The sequence below is a fragment of the Dromiciops gliroides genome, chromosome 1 (assembly GCF_019393635.1).
Source record: "Dromiciops gliroides isolate mDroGli1 chromosome 1, mDroGli1.pri, whole genome shotgun sequence".
Taxonomy (NCBI): domain Eukaryota; kingdom Metazoa; phylum Chordata; class Mammalia; order Microbiotheria; family Microbiotheriidae; genus Dromiciops; species Dromiciops gliroides.
The window spans coordinates 132,877,876-132,903,480 of NC_057861.1; the positions used below are offsets into that span (position 1 = coordinate 132,877,876).

The following is a 25,605-nucleotide window of genomic DNA, read 5'->3' on the forward strand; positions in this document are numbered from 1 at the left end:
CTCAATGAGATGTGAATGCATTAATGATGTTGAACTGAATTATAATGTAAGTTATCACCATCTCCATCATTCTTATTACTCTTTGTCTTTTGCTGCTTCTTCTATATTCTGTACTCCTATTTCCTTCCAGTCATTTCTTGATATATAGTAACCATATACCTCAATCTATTAAATGTATGTCTAAAGTTAGGGGCTGTGCCTTCTGAATATTCTGCATAGCTAATAGCATTTTGTGGCTGTATTAACAATGAAATTAAAATATTCAAGAAATTATCTCATTCTAACTTCACACTTTCAAAACTATGTAAGTGGAAAATGAACCACACCTTTAACTATAGGAAAGAGAAAACAGAATTCTTCTATTTCCTCACAAATCTACAAAGAACTTTCCTATTAGGTTTTTAGACTTATAGGGACCTTACTATTATTATTGATACTCAAATTGGGCTCATTAGTGTTATTCGATTAACATAATTAAGGACTATTAAGACCAGAAAACAGAAACAGATCAGTTCTTAATCATATTACCCCTGACCAGAACTGGAATGATGGAATTGACTTCACTTTTATTTTTTCCTCAACATATTCCACATCAGAATATATAACTATTGTAAGCATGAGCAACCAGTCTTTATTTAAAAGTATTTTCAGAATTTTTCAAAGACATTTACTAAGTAAATACATACAAGAGAACAGTGGGGTAGGAAGGAAACTGCTCTGAATACGACATTTATGCTGGGTTATAAGCTACTTAAAGACAAGGATGGTATTTATTTTGGTGAAGCCTAACACTGTGCCCTGAACTTTACTGGTGTTCAATTAGTCCTTGTTAAACTAAACTGATTTACCTAGTGGCCTTTACTACCTTGAAAAGGCAAAATCTTTAGGAGACAGAAATATATCAGGAAGCAGCATCCCATGGAAGATTTTTTTCTGTTATTTTAAAAGTTTTGCATATTCAAAGCCTTCTTATTATCCATGGGCTTCCAAATATATATATTTTTAAAAAGACCCACTCTCATTCATTCTATTTCCTTTCCATTCCTTTGATCCGGAAGTAAAGAAATCTTCCCCAGCAGTCGAACTCCCAGGTAGTCCAGGTCTATGTAAATTCTAGGCCCATAAAGAATAAAATGAGAGCAATTTATAAGTAACAAAAGGCAGTCTGATGTCATTCTTATATTCTCAATTTATTTCTTTGCCCTCCTCCAACCTGAAGAACTATGGAAATAAAGTTCAGTTTAATAGACAAAGTGGTTAATATTGCCTAACCCAGCCCTGAACCGCTCCCTCAACCAAGAAATGTTGGGCTAATTTCCATCTCATTAGACATGATACAAATTAGGAATATTTCTCATTTATTTAATTGAAAAAAGGCTACATTATGAATACAGCTTTCTCTAAGCAGCATCAAGTCACTTATGAAATTAAAACCACTAGGGAATGCTTTGTCATCTGATACATTTTCAAAACTAAGAAATATATTCACTTGCTTCTCTGGTTTATGTATATATGTGGCTTACTGTAATCTAAGCAGGTCTGGCTCATGGATGTATTTAATAAGTGTTTGAAGACACGCTGATACTCAAAGCTTATGACTATGGCAGAAAACACCGACAAGAAATAAACGTAGGGAAAGGCCATAAAGAAATGCATAAAACATAGTACACAAACACTTAAATGGAAAAAAAAAACTTACATGTCATCTTCCTAAGACTGCGTATTATGCTTATGTCCTTAATTCCTAGGGAAGCATGTATAAAACATTTAATATTTTCATTATTTTATAGCTGATTTGAAGATGCCATTACACAAATCAACTGTTGAATCTTGAAAATTTTACCCAAGTGCTAATTTTCATCAGACATCATGCAAATTCAAAGTATTTCTTGTTGACCTAATTATAAAAAGATACAACATGAAGACTTAAGTGACTCCAGATAACTTATCATGAAATTAGAGCCATCATGGAATGAATACTTCACCATAAAATGGCTTTTAAAAACTAAGCCAAAAGCATATTCACTTGCTTCTGTGGCTTATGTGTGTGGTTAACCAAAAGCTAATTTCCATTAGAGTAGATGTAATAAGACATTTTATTTTAGCTTTCCAAATATTGTACAATCGCATATCTCTCCATTTTCCATCAGCAGTTCTGCTTGGTTTCTGGTCCATGGAACATCATACTTTCATACACAGTATCCCACTATCAGCTCCCCACATACTTTTTCAGCTACCTTTTATGTATTGCTTCCCCCATTAGATTCTCTGTTCCTTGAGGGCAGAGACTATCTTTTTCTTGTTTGTATGCCCAACATTCAAAACAGTGCCTAGCATACAGTAGGTACTCAATAAATATTTACTAAATAGAAATTTAATTGAATATCATATTTATTTATGAAGAGCTAAATGATCCTGAATCAGAAATTAACTTTTGACTTGACAACAATGCAAATAATTTCCTGAGTACTTAGAAATTATGATTGTGGTTTTCCAATGGATATATCCTCTAATAGGAAAGACTCATCATACCTGCTCATCCATTATAATTATTATTGTTCTTGATCTTCCATAGATTCTTCCTTCCTTCCTTCCTTTCTTTCTTTCTTTCTTTTTTTTTAGGCAATGGGGGTTAAGTGACTTGCCCAGGGTCACACAGCTAGTAAGTGTCAAGTGTCTGAGGCTGGATTTGAACTCAGGTCCTTCTGAATCCAGGGCCGGTGCTTTAACCACTGCACCATCTAGCTGCCCCCTCTTTATTTCTTTTTTTTTTTTTTGTGAGGCAATGAGGGTCAAGTGACTTGCCCAGGGTCACACAGCTAGTAAGCGTCAAGTTTCTGAGGCTGGATTTGAACTCAGGTCCTCCTGAATCCAGGGCCAGTGCTTTATCCACTGAGCCACCTAGCTGCCCCCTCCCTTTTCTTTCTTTCTTTTTTTCCCCATAGATTCTTTATAGAATATCTATGTATTGACAGCTTCCTCATAGTTCTTTTATTCTTTGGATACCAGTGCAGAATTTGGTGGGGATACCTACGTCTGTTATCTGTTGGGGGGTTTTGCTCCTCTATAATTGGTTTACTTCTTTTTTATAGCATCTTGGAGTTTTGAAGGGCCCTGAGAAGATCTTTAGTCCTACCATGTCTAAACAAAAAATCCTGTCTAGTGTACCTAGAGAAAGGCAATGAACATTTCAAAACAATCCTTGCTACGTTTTGGAATCTCTAACGATTGGAAAATATTTTACATTGAGCTGAAATTTGCCTCTTTGCAACTTCTAACCAGTATTCTATTTTCTATTTGATAAAGCCCAGTCCTAAGCATGTAAGGTTCTTCAGCTTGTTGAACTCCTTAAGATGGGATGCCTTGAACTTGGGACTCCACTTTTCATGTGTTCTAAGTAGAGCAAGATATGATTATCTCTTTTGCTCTGGATACTATATTTCTTTAACATAGTCCAAGATTATATTAGCATTTTTGTGGCTGCCATATTGCTGACTGCTTAATAGCAACTTGGTGTCCTCTAAAAATCTTATTTTTTCCTCCCACAGGATCCACTGCCTACTCATACTGTCCCTATTCTGAGCTTCTAAAGTTGATTTTCTAAATAAAAAAAGTATATTGGACTTATCTCTATAAATTCCTATGAACCACCCCCCCCATCTGCATAAAATTTCATCTTTTAAAATTTGGCCCCTCTTTCTAGTCTATTGTGAAATCTTCTGCATCTTGACTTGGTTATCCAAAATATTAGCTTTCTTTTATAACTCTGTGTCACCTGCATATTTGATAAACATACCAGCTAGTGAGTGTCACAACCAAGATATGAATCTCTGTCTCATGACTAAGTTCAGTGATATTCTTTCTATTTCAACATGTTTTCTTTCAAGTAATTGCTAAAAATGCTAATTATTACAGTGTCAAAGGACAGACTCTTAGAATCTTGCACTTGAAACTTCCTTATTGGTCCATCAGTGGACTATTCTAATTCCAAATCTAATTAATTGCACTGTTATCTAGTTCGTATCTCTTTATTTTGTCCACAAAGACAGCCTATAAAAATTGCTCAAGTGTTTTGCTGAAATACAGTTATCAGGTATTTATGACAATTCCTAATCTACCAGTCTACTTAAAAAAAGGAAATGAGAAGATCCTGGCATGACTTGTTCTATCTCTTAGGGATTACTACTTCCTTTTCTCAATGCTCACAAACTATCACTTCAATATTATATTTGAGAATTTTGCTAAATTCATTTGATCATGGGGGGAGGCTAGGTGTGGCACAGTGGATAAAGGACCAGCCCTGGATTCAGGAGTACCTGAGTTCAAACCTGGCCTCAGACACTTGACACTTACTAGCTGTGTGACCCTGGGCAAGTCACTTAACCCCCATTGCCCCTCAAAAAAAAAAGTAAAAAAAAAATTTGAGTCCACTCTCCCTGGGGTAGTAGATAGGAGTGTTCCCAATTTTGGGCGGGGGGGATTATACTTTGAGTATTGAGCTATCTACTTAGTAAATAATTATTTACCTATTTCTAAAAGCTAAAAAAATATTCAGCCCAGCCTACTTCCTCCTGCTCAGTTCTGGGCCCAAGTCATTTCAGTGCCTTTCAAAGAGCTGTTATCCATCCATAAGTGGAATGACCTTGAAAGGAAGTGGGCTCCCCTTTATTTAAGGTCTTAAAATAGAAGTTAAACAAAATGTTTCAGGTTTGTTATAGATAACCACTGAGTTACCTTGTGACTGAATTACTGTGATTCTGTGGTAAGATAACTATATAGGCAGAGATGGGATGATGAGGGCTTGACAAGTAGAGGGAACAGGATAAGCAAAAATGCAGAGAGGTAAAAAATGGGAAATTATTATGGTGGTAATATTTTGTAATGGCATTTTCCACTTGATTAAAGTTTATGCTTAAGATGATCCTTACATAACTGTAACACAGTGCCCCTAAGTGACCATGTTACTGTCCAATGAATGGCATATTTCCTTTTTTCTTTTAATTGACAAGTACTTTAAGTGGACAGCTGAGGATCTCTATCCTTTCTCTCTAAACCATCACTTCTTTTTTTTAAAAAAGTAATAAAACATTTTTATTTATAGTTTTGGGTTCTAATTTTTCTCCCTCCTTCCCTCTTTCCCCTACCCCTTCCCGAGGCAGTAAGCAATCTGATATAGGTTATACATGTACAATTATGCAAAATATTACCATATTAGTCATTTTGTATAAGAAAACTTGAATAAAAGAAAAAAATTAAAGAAAGTGAAAAATAGCATGCTTCAGTCTGTGTTCCATCAATATCAGTTTTTTCTTTGGAGGTGGATAGTATGTTTCATCAATAGTCCTTTGGGATTGTCTTGGATCATTGTATTGTTGAGAATAGTTAAATCTTTCAGTTCTTCATCTAGCGATATTGCTGTCTCTGTGCACAATGTTTTCTTGGTTCTGCTCACTTCACTACACAACAGTTCATACAAGTCTTTCCAGGCCTTTCTGAAATCATCCTGCTTGTCATTCCTTATAGCACAATAATATTCTATCACCATCATATACCACAGCTTGTTTAGCCATTTCCCCCATTGATGGACATTCCTTTGATTTCCAATTCTTTGTCACCACAAAAAGAGCTGCTATAAATATTTTTGTACAGAAAGGTCTTTTTCTCTTTTTGGGGATGTCTTTGGGATATAAACCTAGCAGTGGTACTACTAGATCAAAGGGTATGCACAGTTCTATGGCCCTTTGGCTATAGTTCCAAAATGTTCTACTAAACCATCACTTACTCTTTCACAGAACCAGAGAATTCCATAGTTTAAAGGGACATCATTAGCCATCTGGTCCCACATGTTAAAGAATATCTACTATAACAAACCCAACAAGTAGCCCTTCAACCTTTGCTTCTAGACCTTCAAGGAAAGGGGATAAACCATTTTTCTGAGGCAGACTATGTCCACTATTGTGTAGCTCTAGAATTATTTTCCCCTTGAAATTAAACCTACATTGGACTTTTTAAAGCTTTTACTCATTGCTCCTTGTTCTGTCCATAGGAGACAAATAGAACAAATCTAGTCCTTTCTTCAATTTCTTCCAAGGCTTCTTTTCTTCAAGCTAAACATGGCCAATTCCCCCCAATTCATCCTCATACGTCATGAGCTCAGCTCACTTCACCAACCTGGTTGCTCCCCTTCTGGATACTCTCTAGCTTCTTAATGGTCTTCACAAAGAGTGCAGTCCAGAACTGAACACAAGACTCCAAATGAGGGCTAACAAAGGCAGAACACAATGGGATTACCACTTCCTTGTTCCTGGAAGCTAAGCCTCTCTTAAGGCAGAACAAGATTTCAATGCTTCTATAGGAAACCTTATGACTTAGAGTGATAAGGATTAAATGTTTCTGGAATAAAATATTTTATATGATTGCTTTCTAGACTTAGCTCATGCTCACCCATTACTTACTCTATACTTCAACCAAACTGCATTACTGGATGTCCCTGAATACTTCCATGCTTCTCTGTGTACCAAGCCTTTTATCACATTTTCCTAGCCTTAGAATGCCCTTATGCCCTCGTTTTAGCCTGCCAGCATCCTTCAAAGTCCAGTTCAATGCCATTCCATCTATGAAATTTTTCCTGATTCATAGGCATAGAGATCTAGAGATAGATGGCCCTGAGGGGTCAGCTAGTCTTCTAGGATAACCCCTTCATTTTAGAAACAAGGAAGACTAAGGCACACAGAGGTCATTATTCTGCCAGCTAGAAGTGGTTGCTCACTTACCTGACCTTATCTAACTTTATATTCATCTTACACACTTGTAACACTTTGTTACAATAATTAGCTCACATTAAGTTGAAGGGCACAACAGAATGACCCCTAAGGTCCACACAGTTCCCTTCTCCTTGGCTTTAGGAAGTTTATTTTAGACAAACAATTATGAAATCAGCCACAGTCATTCTGAGTCCCCCAGTTAAGAAAATTCCTAACATATAAGCAGAGGTTGGACTCTCTTCCTAACCTTAAATTTTTATTTCTCTCTAGCTAACCTCTAATTTCTTTCTGGTTCAGGCAAAATTGAGTTACTGGAAGCATTTGGGTAACAAAACTGCAGAGTATATTATAGTGTCTATGGATAGATAGACACCAGGAGGGAAAAGAACAGATATTTTCTTGGTATTTCATTCAGCCCAGGTCCTCCCTCTTAAGATGCCAGCAGAGCCAATGACTCTCTTGGATATTTTCCTACTTAAGCAGCTCAGTTCTCCCTTTGTTTCTCAAAATGTTACTGAAAATGTTATATTTATTTCAACTTCTATCAAATCCAGAGACACCTAGACTCTCTCCTTTGTTCTGAGATAGCTTCTTCCTTTTATACGAATTGCTTAAGGCTGAACCAGTCTCTCCTATGATGGCTTTGATTGATTCAAGACAGTACAGGCTTTGTTCACATACACTGTTCTGATTATTTGATTTCATCAACATGTGTTCTTACCTAGTTTAGGAATCAGAACTAAAATGGGGTGGTTTCAACTTAACCTTACATACATATGTATACATATGAATATATGTATACACAATATATCTATATACATGTTTGTATGTATGTGTATATATATACATGGAAGGCTGAGTATATATATTAATACACACACACACACACACACACATATATATATTTATATATAAAATAGTCTAATAGGTACAACATTTCCTTGTACATCCCTTATCTCCCTCTATTAAAGTTTAAACTCCTTGAGAGCAGATTGAGAGCTATTATTTATCTTTATATGTTAACCAATGCCAAGCCCAGTGCATTATAAACAGTAAGCCCCTGTTTGTTGAATGGGATAAAAAAGTTAACTCAATCACAGACTTGTCACAGTTAAAGATTAAACATCAACTAATGTCAGTGGTATTTCAGATACTTAAATTCAAAGCATACAGAGCTAGGAGGGATAGTAATAGTTATATAACCCAACTTCCACATTTCATGGATGAAGAAACTGAGGCCCCCAAAGGTTAAATAAGTTGTCTAAGTCATACAACTAGTAAGGGACAGAGATGGGATAGGAAGCCAAGTGTTCTGAAGACAAACTCAGGAACCTTTCCGCAATACCACAGTTTGTCAGACAAGTATGGTTTTACTCCTGTCTTTTGTTGACTCCACAGCATGTAAAAGTGCTACTTATATAGTTAGCACTCAATTAACGTGAAAAGGAGGAGGAAAGGAGGGAAGAGAACCCTAAGAAATGGGAAATTCCTGTGAGCTAGAATTCTAGCTCACAAAAAACATTAACACCCAGAATAGCTGGCAATCTGAAAGAGCATTGGTACTGGTTAAGTGATAAGATCAGGAGGCAGATTCCAAAGGGTTGAGAAGCAAGAGGAGAAGTAGAAGCAAGAAGCAAAAAGAGTTTGGTGGGTTTTTTTTCCCTTTTTGCTAGGAGTCTGTCTATGAAAGAGAAATATACAATGAACATTTGAGAAGATTGTTGGGTCAATGCAGGTGTTTTTGTTTTTTTTTAAAGGATGTTGGTTTGTGGTACTTCCTAAATCTTTATTCTCTAATTCCTTTCCTTATATTCTCCTTAACAACATAGCCTTCTTTCCAAGTATTCATTTGGGCATGCATTTCCCATGAAACTGGTGTGTGTGTGTGTGTGTGTGTGTGTTTTGTTTTGTTTTGTTTTGTTTAGTGAGGCAATTGGGGTTAAGTGACTTGCCCAGGGTCACACAGCTAGTAAGTGTTAAGTGTCTGAGGCCAGATTTGAACTCAGGTACTCCTGACTCCAAGGCCGGTGCTCTATCCACTGTGCTACTTACTTAACTGCCCCCGTTTTGTTTTTTTTTAATATCACTGGTTTGGCATGGGTCTTTATCAACAAATTTTACTAGAACAGGCTATAAGCTATAGGAAAAAAAAGGTTTATTCTGGAAGTGTCCCCAATGGACAAAAATAAATAAATAAATCACAAGCCAGAGAGACAGTAAGAGTAAAATAACATTAAAACCTTCTCTGAAGGTGTGAATCATCAAAGCTAGGGAACCAAAAATATCCCAAGGCCAGATTTATGTTATTAATTCACACACACCCATGAGACAATGAAGTGAGCAGGAATCATTTGCCCACCAGGGTCCAAAGTAGAGCAGACCCCAGAAATGCACTCTGACTATACTTTGCCAAGAAAGTAGAAGCTGTCAGGTTTATGTAAGGCTGAATTTAGGTATACCACTGTGGCCTATAAAACATGAACATTGGTATAATTGGTGATTTTATAGCATCTAGGCTCAAAGCAATAAACAATAACCTCATTACTTTAGAAAACAAAACCTCCCATGGAGCCGTCTTATTTGGTTCCACAAGTCTGACCATACCACTGTCCTTCTCGAGGACACTTCAGGGGGCTCCCTATTGCCTCTACAATGAAAAACCAAACTTTTCAGCTTGGCATTTAAAAGTCTTAACATTATGTCTCCAGCCTATTTTCCCAGACTTATTTGATGTTATTTCTCTCGACCATTCTATACTCCAGCCAAATGGGACTACAGGCTATTTCCTGTGCTAAGCCTTAGTGTTTGTACACATTTCCCCTTGCTCCAAATGCCTAGAATGCATTCTCTACTCCCCTCTAATTCTTAGAATCTCGGCCTACCTTGAAGACCCAGCTCATGTGGCATCTCCTACAGGAAGTCTTTCCTAATCCTTCTTTTTGTTAGTGTTCCCTCCCTCTTCCAATCATCATGCATATAGCTTATCACTCAAAAAGTATATTGGGGGGGGCAGCTAGGTGACTCAGTGGATAAAGCACCAGCCCTGGATTCAGGAGGACCTGAGTTCAAATCCTGCCTCAGACGCTTGACACTTACTAGCTGTGTGACCCTGGACAAGTCACTTAATCCCAACTGCCTCACCAAAAATAACCCCCCCAAAAAATGATTGGGGCAGCTAGGTGGCGCAGTGGATAGAGCACCGGCCCTGGAGTCAGGAGTACCTGAGTTCAAATCCAGCCTCAGACACTTAACACTTACTAGCTGTGTGACCCTGGGCTAGTCACTTAACCCCAACTGCCTCACTTAAAAAAAAAAAAAACAGTACATGGAGTGGGGCAGCTAGGTGGAACAGTGCATAAAGCACCAGCCCTGGATTCAGGAGGACCTGAGTTCAAATCTGGCCTCAGACACTCGACACTTACCAGCTGTGTGACCCTGGGCAAGTCACTTAACCCTCATTGCCCTGCAAAACAAAAAAAGTATATTGGCTCCATGAGGGCAGAGACTGTTTTTTGCTTTGTCCTTGTATCCCCAGTACCTAGCACAGTGCTTTGCATATATTAGGTGCTGAATACATGCTGTTTGGATCAGATTAGATATAAAAATGGGGGGGAAAGTATCTAAGCCATAAACAATTGACATGATTTTCCAATTTTTCATCACAGTTTGGATTAAATGTAATTGGATATTGTCGAGTCAATCTGAATGTGAAATTTAATTACTGGAAAACTATTAGAATATAATTTGGTAACCTCTGTCAGAATGCTGACATTGCTATGAATATAAAAATGTACTTATCAAATAGCTGCCATGATGTTTCCTTAATTAATTGAACTAGTGAAACTCATGACACAATTCTACCTCAACACAGGGTCATCAAAACTTCCATGGTTCCATCATGGTAGATACTCCTTCCTCACAGATGCCCATCACAACTTCTCCATTCCTTAGGACGTGGCTCCCTGAGTTGCTGTAGCCAAATAATTTAATCACCTGGTGACCAAGCTGAGGGTGATGAGACTTGCTGAAGTTAGCAAGACTCCTCCCAAGCACCCATCTGCCACTGAGCCTGCACTTGGACCCTTTCCAAGTTGGTAAGACCTGAAAGACCATGTGTTCTGATGACATGGCTACTTAGAACCCAGGATTACTCCAGTCCACAACAAGGCATCAAATGGCAAGGGTTTATGTGTACTTGGTTACAGGACCTCAATGCGCCTAAGAGAAAGGGTTTGGAAAGCTGCCCATGTCTGGCTGGCAATGTAAACCCAGGACCTGACCAATCTTTTGCTGTTTGTTCCTTGGCATAATGTGCAATGGACTACATACACTAGACAAGAGAAGAAGCTTAACAGCTTTCACATGCGCTGCCTTTGGCACATCCTTGGCATATCTTGGTCAGATAGGATCAGCAACACAGAAGTGCTCCAACGCGCGCAACTTCCGAGCATCTACACACTACTGAAACAAAGATGGCTGCGCTGGCTTGGTCATGTGCACCACATGTGAAACGGGCGCATCCCTAAAGACCTACTCTATGGCGAGTTAGCCTCAGGTCAAAGACCTGCTGGACGCCCCCAGCTTCGCTACAGAGATGTATGCAAGCGAGACTTGAGGGCTCTGGGAATAGACACCGACAGCTGGGAGGAGATGGCCAAGGACCACGCCCAATGGAGGTCAGTACTCAGGAGCAGCTTGTGTGCAGCTGAGATGGGCCTCCAAGCTCTGGAGGAAGAAAAACGAAAGAGATGCAGGAACCTACGGGCAACAGAGAGCGCGGTTTTCCAATGTCTTCGTTGTGGCAGGAGCTGCGGCTCCCTTATCGGACTGCACAGCCACACTGTGGCCTGTGGCTCTTCAAGGTGCTGATCCATGGTCGTCTGCGACTGGCGGAAGCCTACTACTACTGATAAGAAAAAAGGAAGAGTATATAGAAATGGATCTAGGACTTTTTTTCTTTCTTTCTTTCTTTTTTTTTTTTTGCAGGGCAATGAGGGTCAAGTGACTTGCCCAGGGTCACACAGCTACTAAGCGTCAAGTGTCTGAGGCTGGTTTTGAATTCAGGTCCCCCTGAATCCAGGGCTAGTGCTTTATCCACTGCATCACCTAGCTGCACCCAGATCTAGGACTTTTACACAGGCAGACATCATACAGGTGACATACTTCAAAATGAAAGAAAAAGAAACAATAGGCAGGATGACTGATTTCAATCAAAGTCATCATTATTTCCTAGGGTAAGTCAGGAGGAAAGGATTTTTCCTTCCCTTGGCTATGCATGTGAGCCCAATAGCTTGATTTTGTTATCAACAGAGATCACTGTAATATAGCTGCACTGTAATTAATTCTGTAGAGAGAACTATCATTTCTGTGGAATGTATAATGTGTAGAAAGGAGAAGTACAGGATAAAATTTGAGTATAGACTCTGCAACTGTGGTGTCTAGAGAGAGGTTGTAAGAATCAGATTTTATTGAAAAAGCATATTATTGAACATTTCTAGTAATGTTCCCAAAAGGGTATCATGGATTATTTGAAAAAGGCAAGCTGGTAAAAGTTATATGTAATTTTTGTTGTTCAGTCACGTCTGGCTTTTTGTGATCCCCTTTTGGAGTTTTCTTGGCAAAGATGCTGGAATGGTTTGCTATTTCCTTCTCTAGCTCATTTTACAGATAGGAAACAGACAAACAGGGTTAAGTGACTTACCCAGGATCACACAGCTAGTATCTGAGGTCAGAGTTGAACTCAGGAAGATGAGAATTCCTGACTTCAGGCCCAGTACTCATTCTATCTACTCTATATCCTAGTATAGCATAGTAATTACTACTTATGTAGTGAGTACTGTGTGACAGGTAGAGTGCTAAATGCTTTACAAATATGATCTCATTTTATCTCCACAACAACCATGGGAAGTTGGTTGTTATTATCATCATCATTTTTCAGCTGAAGAAACCGGGGCAAACAGAGGTTAAATGACTTGTCCAAGGTTACACAGCTAGGAAGTGTCTGAAATTGGATTTGAATTCAAGTTATCCTGACTCCAGGCTCAGGATTCTTCCCATGGGGCTACTTAACTGCCCAAGGATGTATTCATCCTTGATGCAATGATAATAATAACAGTAATAAAATAATAGGAGTCTTAGATCTGGAAGGGACCTTAGAGATCATTTAATTCAACCTATAGATGAAGAAACTGAGTTAGAGAGAGTTAAGGTGACTTTCTTAAGGTCACTCTGAACTTCTCTCCTTCTCTTGCCTTAGAGGAAAATAATTTTAAAATGGTAATCAAAATATTAACTGTGAAGCAATAATTTCTCCTTTCTGGGCTATTGTTCAGTGACTGGTAGCAGTTTATTCAAGTATGACATGTCTTTCAGATAGACTGCTTCAAGCAATGAATTCCATTTCCATTTTAATTGAAGATATAGTATTTATTAACAAACAGGTATGGGATGAAACAGGAAATTATTTAAAACTTTATTCAGTTGGCATTACCTTTATCAGGGCTCCCTGAAATACACTGTTGTGAGGGGTTTGTGTTTACTTAATTCTCTGTTGCTCTGCCTAAAGGATACATAATGACAGGGCTTTCTAATTATTCAAACACATTCCCAGGATTGGAGGACCAAGGTGGGGTTCCAAATATCCCCCATTTTTCCATCAGATGACTTCTCATTGTAACTATCCTTCTGAAGACTCTTTTACTGTGCTGAATGTTTTAAAATTATTATCTCATTTGGTCTTCATGACAACTCTGGGAAGTAGGTGCTATTATTATTCCCATTTTACCACTGGGGAAACTGAGGCAAACAGGTTAAGTGACCTGCCCAAGGTCACACAGCTTTGTTATTGTTGTTGTTGTTCAGTTGTACCTCATTCTTCAGGACCTTGTGGACCCCATATTGTCCATGGGGTTTTCCTGGCAAAAATACTGGAGTGGTTTGCCGTTTCCTTATCCAGTAGATTAAGACCTTATGCTCAGTTTTTGTAACAATGGGAAAAAATAATTCTAGATTCAGCTAATCCTTCTATTAAGCAAATACAATGACCAGTTTAATCCCTAGAAAACAGAGTAAACAAATTAAGCTAAAAGATGCATTTGGACTATTCCTCAGCAAGTAAGCACAGTGGGCCACCAATGGCACCAGACCAAGTCTCTCTTTCTCAACAGAATTTCTTCCAGCAGCTAGTGATGATCAAATCACAAACCATCTGCTAACTCGATGAGTAATGCTTTTCAAAACCTCAGGTGCACACCTCAAGCCTTTTGTGACCTCTTTTGAACTTGAAAAATTATATACTAGATGTATTTTTTTTTCCAGAGATGTTAAGTAAGGTAGATGGAGAAAAGTTCCCTTCTGCCTTTCCTCTCTGAATCTATGGAGTTGGACAAAGGGGTGGTCAGCTTGGTGGCACAGTGGATAGAATGCAGTGCTTGCAGCCAGGAAACGTGCATTTGGAATCCTACTTTAGACACTGAGCTGTGTGATCTTGGGAGAGCCACTTAACCTCAATTTCAGTTTCCTCATCTGTAAAATGGGAATAATAATAACTACTACTTTGTGTAGATGTTGTGATGGATAGTTTTTATTTCCAGGCAATTGTGGGCAATAGTTTGGTCTGTGATGATGATCTGGTACCACTATAGTTTATCTGTTTAGTTTTCTGGCCTATTTTTGTTTGTATGTGTTATGTGGGGACTTGCCATGTACCAACCCATGAAAGGTAGCAAGTTTTTCATGTATATTTTTATTAAATGAGATTATACACACACACACACACACACACACACACATATATGTATATATATGTATGTATGTATGTGTATATATACATATATATACATATATATATACATATATATATACATATATATACATATATATATATATATATATATATATATATATATATATATATATATATATATATATATATATATAAAGTGCTTTAAAATTTTAAAGAGTGGGGCAGCCAGAAGGCATAGTGTATAGAACATCACCTCTGGAGTCAGGAGGATCTGAGTTCATATCTAGCCTCTATCAAATCTAGCTATGTTACCCCTAGCCAAATCACTTAACCCTGATTGTCTCTCCCCCTAAAAAAAAATTAAAGAGCTATATAAATGCTCTCTGTCTATTATGATTTTAATCATGATTATCAAGTACTTCAAGTATAAAGACACTAGGAACAGAGATGGGAAAACAGTATAATCCTTGCTCTAAATGAATTTACAGCTTAATAGGGAGGGAAGGGAAATGCCCAATAATAATTTTAATACAATGCAGATGATTTTTCAAAAGAATAGTTCCTACCATTTCATCCTTCCCATTACCTCCAGGATAAAATATAAACTCCTTTGGCATTTAAAATTCTTTATAATTGAAACTTGCCTACTTATTTTTTTTTGACATAGCCATAACCTTTCTGAACCTTAGTTTCTTCATCTGTAAAATAAGAATAACGATACCTTATTGTTGGAAGTAAGCTGATAAATGTTTAACAATTGACTGGGGGAAAATGTACATATGACAAACTTTCAAGTTTAATTTGCTTTAATAACATTTTCTCTATCACTTTAAGTCTAGACATGAAACAAAACAATAAATCAAATCCTGATTCATAGCATTTACCAATTTTGTAGATATAAGTGCTCACAAGGAAAATTTAACAATTGTCAATTTGGAATTGGCTACAGCATACCCCTTACTACCCAACCTACTTCTCATATTTGTTGTGAAGTTCAAATGAGATGTACAGAAGAGTTAACATGTGTTGTTATTTTTTTCCTCATCATTGTTGATGGGCTCAATTAGAAATGGTCCTGGGATAAGTCAGTATCCTGGTATTTACTATTTGATCACAGCTGATTTGAACACAGAGTCACATTCTGACTCTGAATCTGGTCATCTGTTACATTAATAAATATCTTGCAGAAGTTAGAAATATGGGACCAGAATTCAAAGGTCTGGGGAAGCATCAAAGCACAGAAGAGCTGCTATCAGTAGGATGTAAGAATTCTTAAGATGTACCCTTTTATTTCCAACAGATCTATGATCTCATGATTCTACTGCTATTAGGGATTTGATCACTATATTGCTAAAAATGATCAATGTGAGACCAATGGTCCTTTTCATACTGCAAATATATAGAGACTGTTCTTTGGTTAGTGAAATTAAATCCTAATGTATCATGCCCGGGAATAATAGATCTATGGACTATTGAGTTGAACAAAGGTATTTGGATGTAAGCCCATTTTTCACAGGCACTTTCTGAGAGCATCTTTGGTAGGCATTAGCAGATAGGAGAACAGAGATGAAATGCAACTCATCCTATTTTCTCATGATTTTGAACTCTCCTAGCTCTTTATAATTAGAAAGACTATTGTTTGAAGGAGCTTAGAAACTATGAATATTTGACACGGGAACGTCTATTTAAAATACAATTCTTAAATTTTCATGGATCAGTTTTATGTCCAAACAATTGTGGCAACAGTTTGGTCTGTGATAGGGGTCTGGTACCAGTACAATTTATTTGTTGAGTTTCTCTGGGATTTTTATGTTTGTATGTGTTACATGGGGACTTACTATGTGCCAGTGCATGAAAGGTAGTGTTAAGGGCTAAAATTCTAGCTAAACTGTCTAAAATATCTAATGAGTGGTCGCCAATAAATTATAAGCTTTAGCAAGAGTTAGACTTTTAAGCATTTATTAAGGAGAATAAGAATTTGGTAAAGAGAGAGAAAGGCCTAGATTCCTATCTATTAAAGGGAGAGCACATTTCTAGCTCCACTCTCCACCAGAGTCCAGAGGAAAGAGAGCCCGAGACCGAGCGCCAGTCTCTTCCTTCCTCCTCCCACTAGCCCACATCACTTCCTGACGCCAAAGAAAAGACTCCTGGTCTTGCCCTCAAAGACCTTCGTTTCATGGGTGGAACTCTTCTACAGTAAGTCTCTAGCAGGTGGCGTCATTCCAATTGTTACAGTAGTAAGTGTTCAGGTATACTTTTAGCCACTAATTCATTTCATACTAGGTATTCCGTAGGTACTTCATTTTATAGTTTATGTAATATTACAAAGTTTCTATCATTTCTTTGAATAAATTGTATTGACCAATAAGTTCATCAAGGATAACTTTTCTGTAATGTCTAATGGCAAGGGAAGCTAGTAGTAAGTCACTCAAAAGATTCAGCCATAGTCTTTACTTTCTGTTAGATATTTCTTGCCTGAAGAAGACCAAGATATTTGTAGATACTGCCTTTATGGAGTGGCAAACTACAAAATGATGTACAGATTCATGCTTAAAGCCTTCATTCTCTGTCATTCCCTGATGTACATTAAGAATTGTGCCTTCAGGGGGCAGCTAGGTGGTACAGTGGATAGAGCACCAGCCCTGGATTCAGGATGACCTGAGTTCAACTCAGACCTCAGACACTTGACACTTACTAGCTGTGTAGCTCTGGGCAAGTCACTTAACCCTTACTGCCCCACAAAAAAAAAAAAAAAAGAAAAGAAAAAGAAAAAAGAAAAGAAAAAAGAAAAAAAGAACTGTACCTCTGTACCTTCATTGAGGCCGAATGACTTTTTTGATATCACTGGGAAAAGATCAAAGAGCTGTTCAAAGGGATTCATACAGTTTGATGACACTCATGTAAATCATGTGATTAATTAGGTATTTTAGTTTAACTTCTCCCTTAATTTGGAAGTCATACTTAGCTCTGTTTAGAAGAAATGAGAAATGTATTTAAGGCTAAGCATAACCATAATAAGCTTAAACTGTCTCCCTGAAAAAAGCCACATTTTATATGAATTGTTCTTGATATTCTTGTATAAGTGGTGCATTCTATCTATCTATCTATCTATCTATCTATCTATCTATCTATCTATCTATCTATCTATCTATCTATCTATCTATCTGTCTGTCTGTCTGTCTGTCTATCTGTTTGTTTGTTTTGTGGGGCAATGAGGGTTAAGTGACTTGCCCAGGGTCACACAGCTAGTGTCAGGTGTCTGAGGCCGGATTTGAACTCAGGTCCTCCTGAATCCAGGGCAGATGCTTTATCCACTGCACTACCTAGCTGTCCTGGTGGTGCATTTTAAACAGAGAATCGTTACTACTATTAAGCTTACCACCACTACTATATAAAGACTCTTACTGAAAACACTTTCCTAGTAATTCTCAGATATTGAATCCTAGAGTTCAGTTGGCCCCTTTTATAATAGGGTCAGTCCTTTGAATTCAATCTCTTACCCTTCAGAAAAAAACCCAAGACCAGAAAAAGTTACTGGGGAAATCTTTACCCTGGACTCTGTTCATATAATTAACATTTCATCTTCAACTGTCTATTGGCATAGTGCACTGGATAAAATTATTTCCTATGTTTTGGACATTTTATCATGGAAGGCAAGAAATGAAAATCAAGTATCATTATGGGGAAATGTTTCCTTCAGTCCTGATGACCAATTTTTCAGGTAATATTCCCCTTAAGGAGAAAAGCAATCTTAATCAAGCTAATTAATTGGAAGGGTTTGGTGTTGGCAAAGGGTCATTAAATACTGTCTTCTCTCTGCATACATACAATCAGACAGAATAGGGAGAAAAAAAAGGAGGCCTTCTAGAAGGTGGAAATAGAAATGGAAAGGACAAATATATATGTATATGTGCATGTGTACATACATGTACATGTACACGTACATGTACATGTATATGTATATGTATATGTATACACATATATACTTAGAGTAATTTAGGAAAAATATAACATGGATGGGTTTTAGTTGAGCCTATTTATATACCTTCAAAGTTACTAAGTAAAGCTGTAGAGGAAATTGTTTCAGTTGATGGAACATAGAACAACGGCCTGAAGCTAAGGAAAGAAAGCGTAGAATAATTAAGAAACACTGAAAAATATAAAAAACAATTCAGCAAAAACACATACATGCCAAAAGTGATTGAGTAAAGATATTTCAGAATTAATTATTAGAAATTATCTAGACCATGGACATGGGCTGTCTGTTCCCTCTGCTTAGAATGCATTTCATCCTCACATTTTTGTCTTGGAATCCTTGGGGTAACAGTCTTGCATTACTGGCAAGTTGCCATTATTCATGCAAGAGGAAGTCACCAGTGTCAGAAATGTTCCTGGTGACATCTTCCTGGTGTATCAAAAAAAAAAAAAGTCTTAGCTTTTCCCTTGTTTAAAATTGTTTTCCACAAAAAAATTTTAAGTATCCTAGACAAGGAGGATCGAAGATATTTAATCTTTGAGAGTTCCTGGTACATTTCTGCTACAACACAAGTAAAAACAATAATAAGCTTCTAACAATCTGGCTTATCAGCTAAATCTTTTTTACGATATTTTCCCAACCATACTTGCTGTATCTTTAACATTTTCTAGAACAATTTCCTTCCTGAAATCATCCCACAGGCAGCAAGACAACAGGCCCTCCAGCTTTATTCCTATGCTTTGTCATGCTGACACTACAGTTTATTCCCAATAAACAGACAGACACCCTGCAAATCTTCCTCTGAGGCAAACATCAGGATTGATTTACAATAGATCAGTAAAAGTGCACCAGAACATGACAACTTTCATCCTCTCCCCTGGCTATCACTCACAAATCCCTTTTTCACAATACCAGGGCCCTCACTATCCCGAGAAGAGGCAATTCCAAGGTCTCGGAGAAATGAGGTTGGCCACTTGACAGTACAATTCTCTCTGATCCACACTTAGAAATGGAATATTCACTTGTATCTAACTTAAAAACATTGGAAAGGAAAGGGTTTAATAAGTGATTGGCCAATGAGAAGCTAGACCTTATGAGCATGCACAGTATGCTCTGCCTTATGAAATTTCCCATGTAGAGACTAGAGCATATGTAGATATTCTATGACTGTTTCCAATTGATTTACTGGGTGCCTTCTTGATTGGCAGCTGTGTTGGAATTTGTGTGTGCATATAAAAGATTCCCATTGGGATAATTCAATGTCTTTTCGGCCTGGCTGCCTTCAAGTGAGGAAGTGATAAGTGTTATAAGCCTCCAGGAAGGGAGAAAAGGCTTGACAAGAAGTCATGGCCCTATCATTGCTTCTGTCCCTGCTAAGTCTATTCTTTCTCACCAGAAGTGATGGAGTATTGGATGGAGTCTGGGATCTTGTGAAGTTTGAAATGTTGGAAGTGGAATCCCTGTCAGGGTTTGTAGGCAGCTGAGCCCAGGGGAGGGTTAACCTGCTTGAAACAGCCCAGCAGTAGATCAACATTAATACAATGGTTTCTGTAACTCAAGGGTGACTTTGTCTAAAGTGAATCTGGTAGAACAAATGTTTTGAAGTAAATAGTTAAATTTCAGATGACTCTTCCCAAAGACTAAGGGAGAGAGTGTGCCTTCTAATCTTGGGGGAAATAATTGTACTCTCTTCTTGGTATGTAATTTCAATAAATATGCCTTTGTAAAATTGATGTTATTTAGTTAAATTGACGTTATTTGATCAAATCATACAAAGATAATAATCAGTGGATTAACCAATAATAGAAATGATATATTAATTGACATATGGGTGATTGATATTGGGGAAAACATACTGGAATGGGGGCTTGAGCCAACAGTATTAGAGTAACAACCCAACCGCTCAGGGGTCCCCCACAAGGGGAAAGCATAGCCAGTCTTTTTCTGGGGGAACCTGACTTATCACTGTGAGTGAGAGTTGGGATACGAATCCCTAGGGCCTATAAGGGGTGAATCACACTGTTAGGTAGAAGAAATTCATGAGTATCATAAGCCACTGGCTGAAACTTTGCTGAAATAAATAACAACTAAATATCCATAGGGATGTTTCAAGAGACAACTGCTAAACAAAGATTTTTATTAATAATTTTAGATGTTACATAAAACATTAGTACTATATTTCTGTATTTACTCACTTATCATCATCACCACCACTACCACCATCATTCTTCTTCTTCTTTTTTTTTTTTTTGACGGGGTAAATGGGGGTTAAGTGACTTGCCCAGGGTCACACAGCTAGTAAGTGTCAAGTGTCTGAGGCCGGATTTGAACTCAGGCACTCCTGAATCCAGGGCTTGTGCTTTATGCACTGCGCCACCCAGCTGCCCCCTACCACCATCATTCTAATAAAAATATGTTAAATGGGTATTTGCAAAAAGTGCTCTACTAGGTACTCTACAGATTGAGTTAGGTAGAACTGGTGCAATAAGAGTTTATAATCTAAGGCATTTTTAGTATGATGTTGGCAAATAGCAAAAGATTTAGTAAAAAATTTGAAGATTCCCTAAATTATTTTTAGTATGTATTAAGGCTTTTTAATGCCTGTGTGCAAGGTATTTTATAAAATAATATCTCAACATTTCATAAGCAGAAATCAGATTATCCCACTTATAATATCCATTGTCATATACAACACTAGTGAGGAACAGACTTTATCAGTGACACTGAATACATATATTGGTTACAGGGTCACCTTTAGTAGTCTCTATCTTAGCCTATGACCCATGGAAACTCCCCCAAGACATAAACTTTCAGGGTTTCCATTATCAGTCTGCATTTTGGGGGTCTTTAAGACTAAAAGGGGGTGAGGATCACAAACCCTAGGGTTATTCTGTCTCTAAACTGTATTTTATTATGATCTGGCACTCTGGGCCTACATAGACTCTAGAAGCAGAGTGTTCAGCTCTGAATTTTCCTTGGGGGGGGCGGGGTGTTTGTTAGGATTTCATTTAAGTAAGTTTTCAATTTGCATCAGGACACAACATGATCATCACAGTCTTTAAAAAGAAATTATTTAGTAAGTCAAGTTTTACTTCAACTTTTCAGACACCTGCTAGCGCTGTTTGCTAAAATCGTAGCTGATGTATTCTTCACTTGGCTTGGTGATAATTTTATTGAATTTGAAAGGATGGAAGAAGCAATACAGGGAACTGTTAGCTCTGTTAGCTTTCTCAATGAGGAAGAGCTAGAAGCTCATGTAGAAAGGTTGGGAAAGACTGGAATAAGTGGCTACAAAGTGTTAAAATTTATTATGAATAAAATGTGAATTCCTGGGTATTGTCAGATATATACCTTAGGTTTCAAAGAAAGGAGAGTAAGTTAATATCTGGCCCAGGAAGAAAGAGATGGTCATAAGGGAAAAATTCTGACAACATAAATGCAAACAATTGCAGTGAGATAGTAAAAAAGAAAGCTATCTGAAGTATATGGATTAATGGGATGCTCACTGACCTATGTCAGTCCTTCAGGAAACAGTTTGTTTTTTTTTTCAAAGGTGAAGAGAAGATGAAACAAGGGGCAGACAACTTCAAATGAATACTAAACAGTGGCATAGTTCAGTAGGAGATGGGATGGGGATAGAAAAGCCTAGTACAAACCATGGGATGGTAATAAAAACTAAGGAAACAACCAGACAGATTCTTTTTAGCTATGTTGCAAGATTGGGGCAATGGGTGGAGGTGAGAGACAGAGAGATTTCAATTTGATATGAGGAAACATTCCTCATCCCCCCCCAAAAAAACACCAAAAAAAACAAAAACTAGAGACATCCCTTCCTGGTAAAGAATTTCCCACCACTTGAGGTCTTTAACTGCAAACTAGATGATAACATGCCAAAGGCAACTAACTAAATTATAATTGGAAAAAAGCATTCATTTGATTTGGAATCAAAAGACCTGTGCCCAAATCCCAGTTTTTGCCTATTACCACCTATGTTACAATTCACCTCTCTGGGCTTTGCCAGATTAAACTGAAGGGGTTGATTTAGATGAGACAACTAGATGGCGAAGTGGATAGAACACCAAGCCTGAAGTCAGGAAGATTCAATCTTCCTGAAGTCAAATCCCGCTTCAGTCATTTGCTAGCTGTATGACCCTGAGCAAGTCACTTAACCTTGTTTGTCTTAGTTCCCCATCTGTAAAATGAGCTGGAGAATGAAAAGGCAAACCACTCCAGTATTTTTGCCAAGAAAACACCAAAATGGGGTCATGAAGAATCAGACATGATTAAAAAATGATTCAATAATATGACACTCTTATTTAAGTATACATTGAATCATCTTCTAAGTTTCTACTTACTTTTTTTTTTTTTTAGTGAGGCAATTGGGGTTAAGTGACTTGCCCAGGGTCACACAGCTAGTAAGTGTTAAGTGTCTGAGGCCGGATTTGAACTCAGGTACTCCTGACTCCAGGGCCGGTGCTCTATCCACTGCGCCACCTAGCCGCCCCTGTTTCTACTTACTTTTAACAAAGTTCCCTTTGAAAACACGAGAATATGTATTTGGCTAATATTTAGTCCAAAAATGTCCCATTAAGTTATTGATAAACAGTGGCTAAACAGCACTTGAACATGAACTTAACTGAAACATTTGAAAATAGCCATAGCATTTTTTGAAAAAGTGGCAATATGATAATTTGAGAAAACAAAGTATATATTAATTTTATGCACAATCTAAATTAATGCATCCACATTGGCTGTGAGCCTAAAGAATGACAAGGTATATAAATACTCTCTATTAAAGTAATATGCTCAACTACTGTGAGGCTAATTAACTTTTTCAGGGCACTAGGCACCATGTGGTAAATGACTTCCCTGGTAGCCGTAATTGATAATGGCAATGCCCTGAAAGAGTGAATTTACCTGGCATCTTGACTACCCAGAGAACACTTTACTCACCATGGAGCATCAAAGGACTAGACCAGTAATGAATATTTGTGTTGGTATTAATTAGACTCTCATAAGTATGGCTATTGAGGATCTGTATTGGTCAACTGGACTTGAAGGGGGCAAAATCAGCAAATGTTTATTCAGCAAACACTTATTAAACACCCACTCTATATAAGGCCACATGAACAGTTATCGTGTTTTAATTATAGCCTAAGAATGTGGGGAGAAAGCAAGGAAGGCCTCTAGCACATTGGATGGATCCCCTGAAGTGAACCTTGGGGAAGAAATGGATTAGAATAGCACTAGGCTAGACAGTCATAGATGGGCTGTGATTTGCATCATTGGAAGGAGCTCAGGAATCAATCAGGTCATAACTCCTGTTGAGTACATGCAAGGCAATGTGTTGCCTTTATTTCATAAAGATAGAAAATGCTAAAGAACCAAGAGACTAAATAGCACTATAGCCAGTGCAAATTGAAAATCGGTGCTTTTTTTACGAAAGAGGCCAGAGGCTAACAGATGTGGACTTTAGATTTCTTTCATTGATGAGGATGCTTATTTTATCAGTTTTTAACAGGATGGGTTGAGGGGAAGCAGGAATGTCTCAGGTCCCTGATGTTTGTTCACAGAAAATGATGGGGAGATTTCTTCTTGCTAAACATCAAAGTCTTACACAAAATATATGCAACAAGTAAATTTTATTTCCTTTTGCTTTCCATTTTATGTCTAAATGCTTCAGATGTTTTAATAGGTTCAAAGGAGTCATGCTCATTTCCTGATAAATATATCACCATGATTCATCAGTAGCCCTTTATGACTAAATACAAAAATGAACGTCCTATGATCATGAAGAAATAAGAGCCTGTGATGCTGCTGCTGCTGCTGGGGATTCTCAGGAGGCTTCCCTGTGAAAATGCCCCTCTTCCTTCCTAATAATACCACCATTCTGTGATCTCTGCTTCTGAGAAGACTTATTCTCACCTGCCCTTCCCCAACCCCACAAAGTTTGTTCACAGGAATGAGAAGAATAAGAACTAATAGAAGAGATTTCATATCACTACAAAAGGTAAGACACAGACAATGTCCTCATCTCTCATTCTGCTGGGTTCCCACAAATAGCTAGCTTCTCTGCATGTACCTTCAGACTGATGGGCTTACTTTATTACCACCTCTTCTGGTGACTTACATCTGTGGAGAAGGGGAGAAAGGGTCTTGCTATAAAATGCAGCCAATGAGATGAATAAATAAAACTCTGCAGATGTCCGTGGAAGCCATCCTGGGGAGTAGCCAGGCCCTGTCTAGAAGAAGGACTGCAGACAGTCTATCATTAGATATCACAGATGGGAGGGAGATGGAACGGCTGCAATCCAGGAGGAGGGAGCTCAGCCTCTGCAGGTGTGAGATTTAATGAGTGGTTAATGGAGAGGCAGGTGTCTAGAAACAGGAAGCTCTGAGGGTGGGCTCAAGGCGAGAGACAGAGCACTCTGGGAACCCGGGCTGGGTAAAATTCTCTTGAAGCTTTGCTCAATTATTCATGTATATTTTTGCCTTCAAGTCTTTATTCATAAGGGCTCAGAGAACTATAGAACTATTGACGTTAACTATTAAGGTCAATTATTAATGTCCCTGTTCTCTTAGGGAGATAGGTACATCAACAAGAAAGCATGAAGTAATTCAATGAGAAAACTACCTCATACCTCTGGAAACAAATGACCTCTGACTAAAAATTCTTATTCTACTTTGTTTAAACTGTTTTTATTCTGAATTTAAATACCAAGTAGCCTGAGCGTTTATATATGTATAATGCATGCCAAGTTGGTCTGGCCGTGCCCAGTTTGGGTAACATGGAGACCCACTTGAAGGGCCACTGGGGCTTTCCAGTCTGCCTACCTTGGAGGCTCTGGTCCCTTGTGAGTGTGTTTGGGAGGGTAACATTTTTTGATTGACAGCCTGTGTCTTCGAAACTGGCAATACTGAAATAGTTACTCCTCTTTTCTGCTGCTTTCTTCCTGTTGTCTTCTTTTGGGCCACTCTCATCTGTTGCACCCAGAAGGTGAAGATCCCAGTTCACTGCATTCCATGAACTGAACTGGGGAGAAGAGAAGGACTTCCCTTCCCTTGCTCTCCTCCTTTTACCTCTGGCTCTATTCAGTGTTATATGGCCTCCTCAGTTTCCC

General features: G+C 38.0%; 1 protein-coding gene across 6 annotated transcripts in view; it reads right to left on the reverse strand.

Moving 5' to 3' along the window:
* Positions 1-25,605, reverse strand: part of OXR1 (oxidation resistance 1) — a 585,179-nt gene that overhangs the window by 208,487 nt on the left and 351,087 nt on the right. For 4 of the 6 annotated variants that reach the window (XM_044002996.1, XM_044002901.1, XM_044003164.1 and 1 more), the window contains one exon: positions 1,700-1,744. The exons of the other annotated variants lie outside the window; for them this stretch is intronic. In XM_044002996.1, the coding sequence (XP_043858931.1) occupies positions 1,700-1,744 (45 nt within the window). The remainder of the gene's footprint in view (positions 1-1,699; positions 1,745-25,605) is intronic. 6 annotated transcript variants of the gene reach the window in all.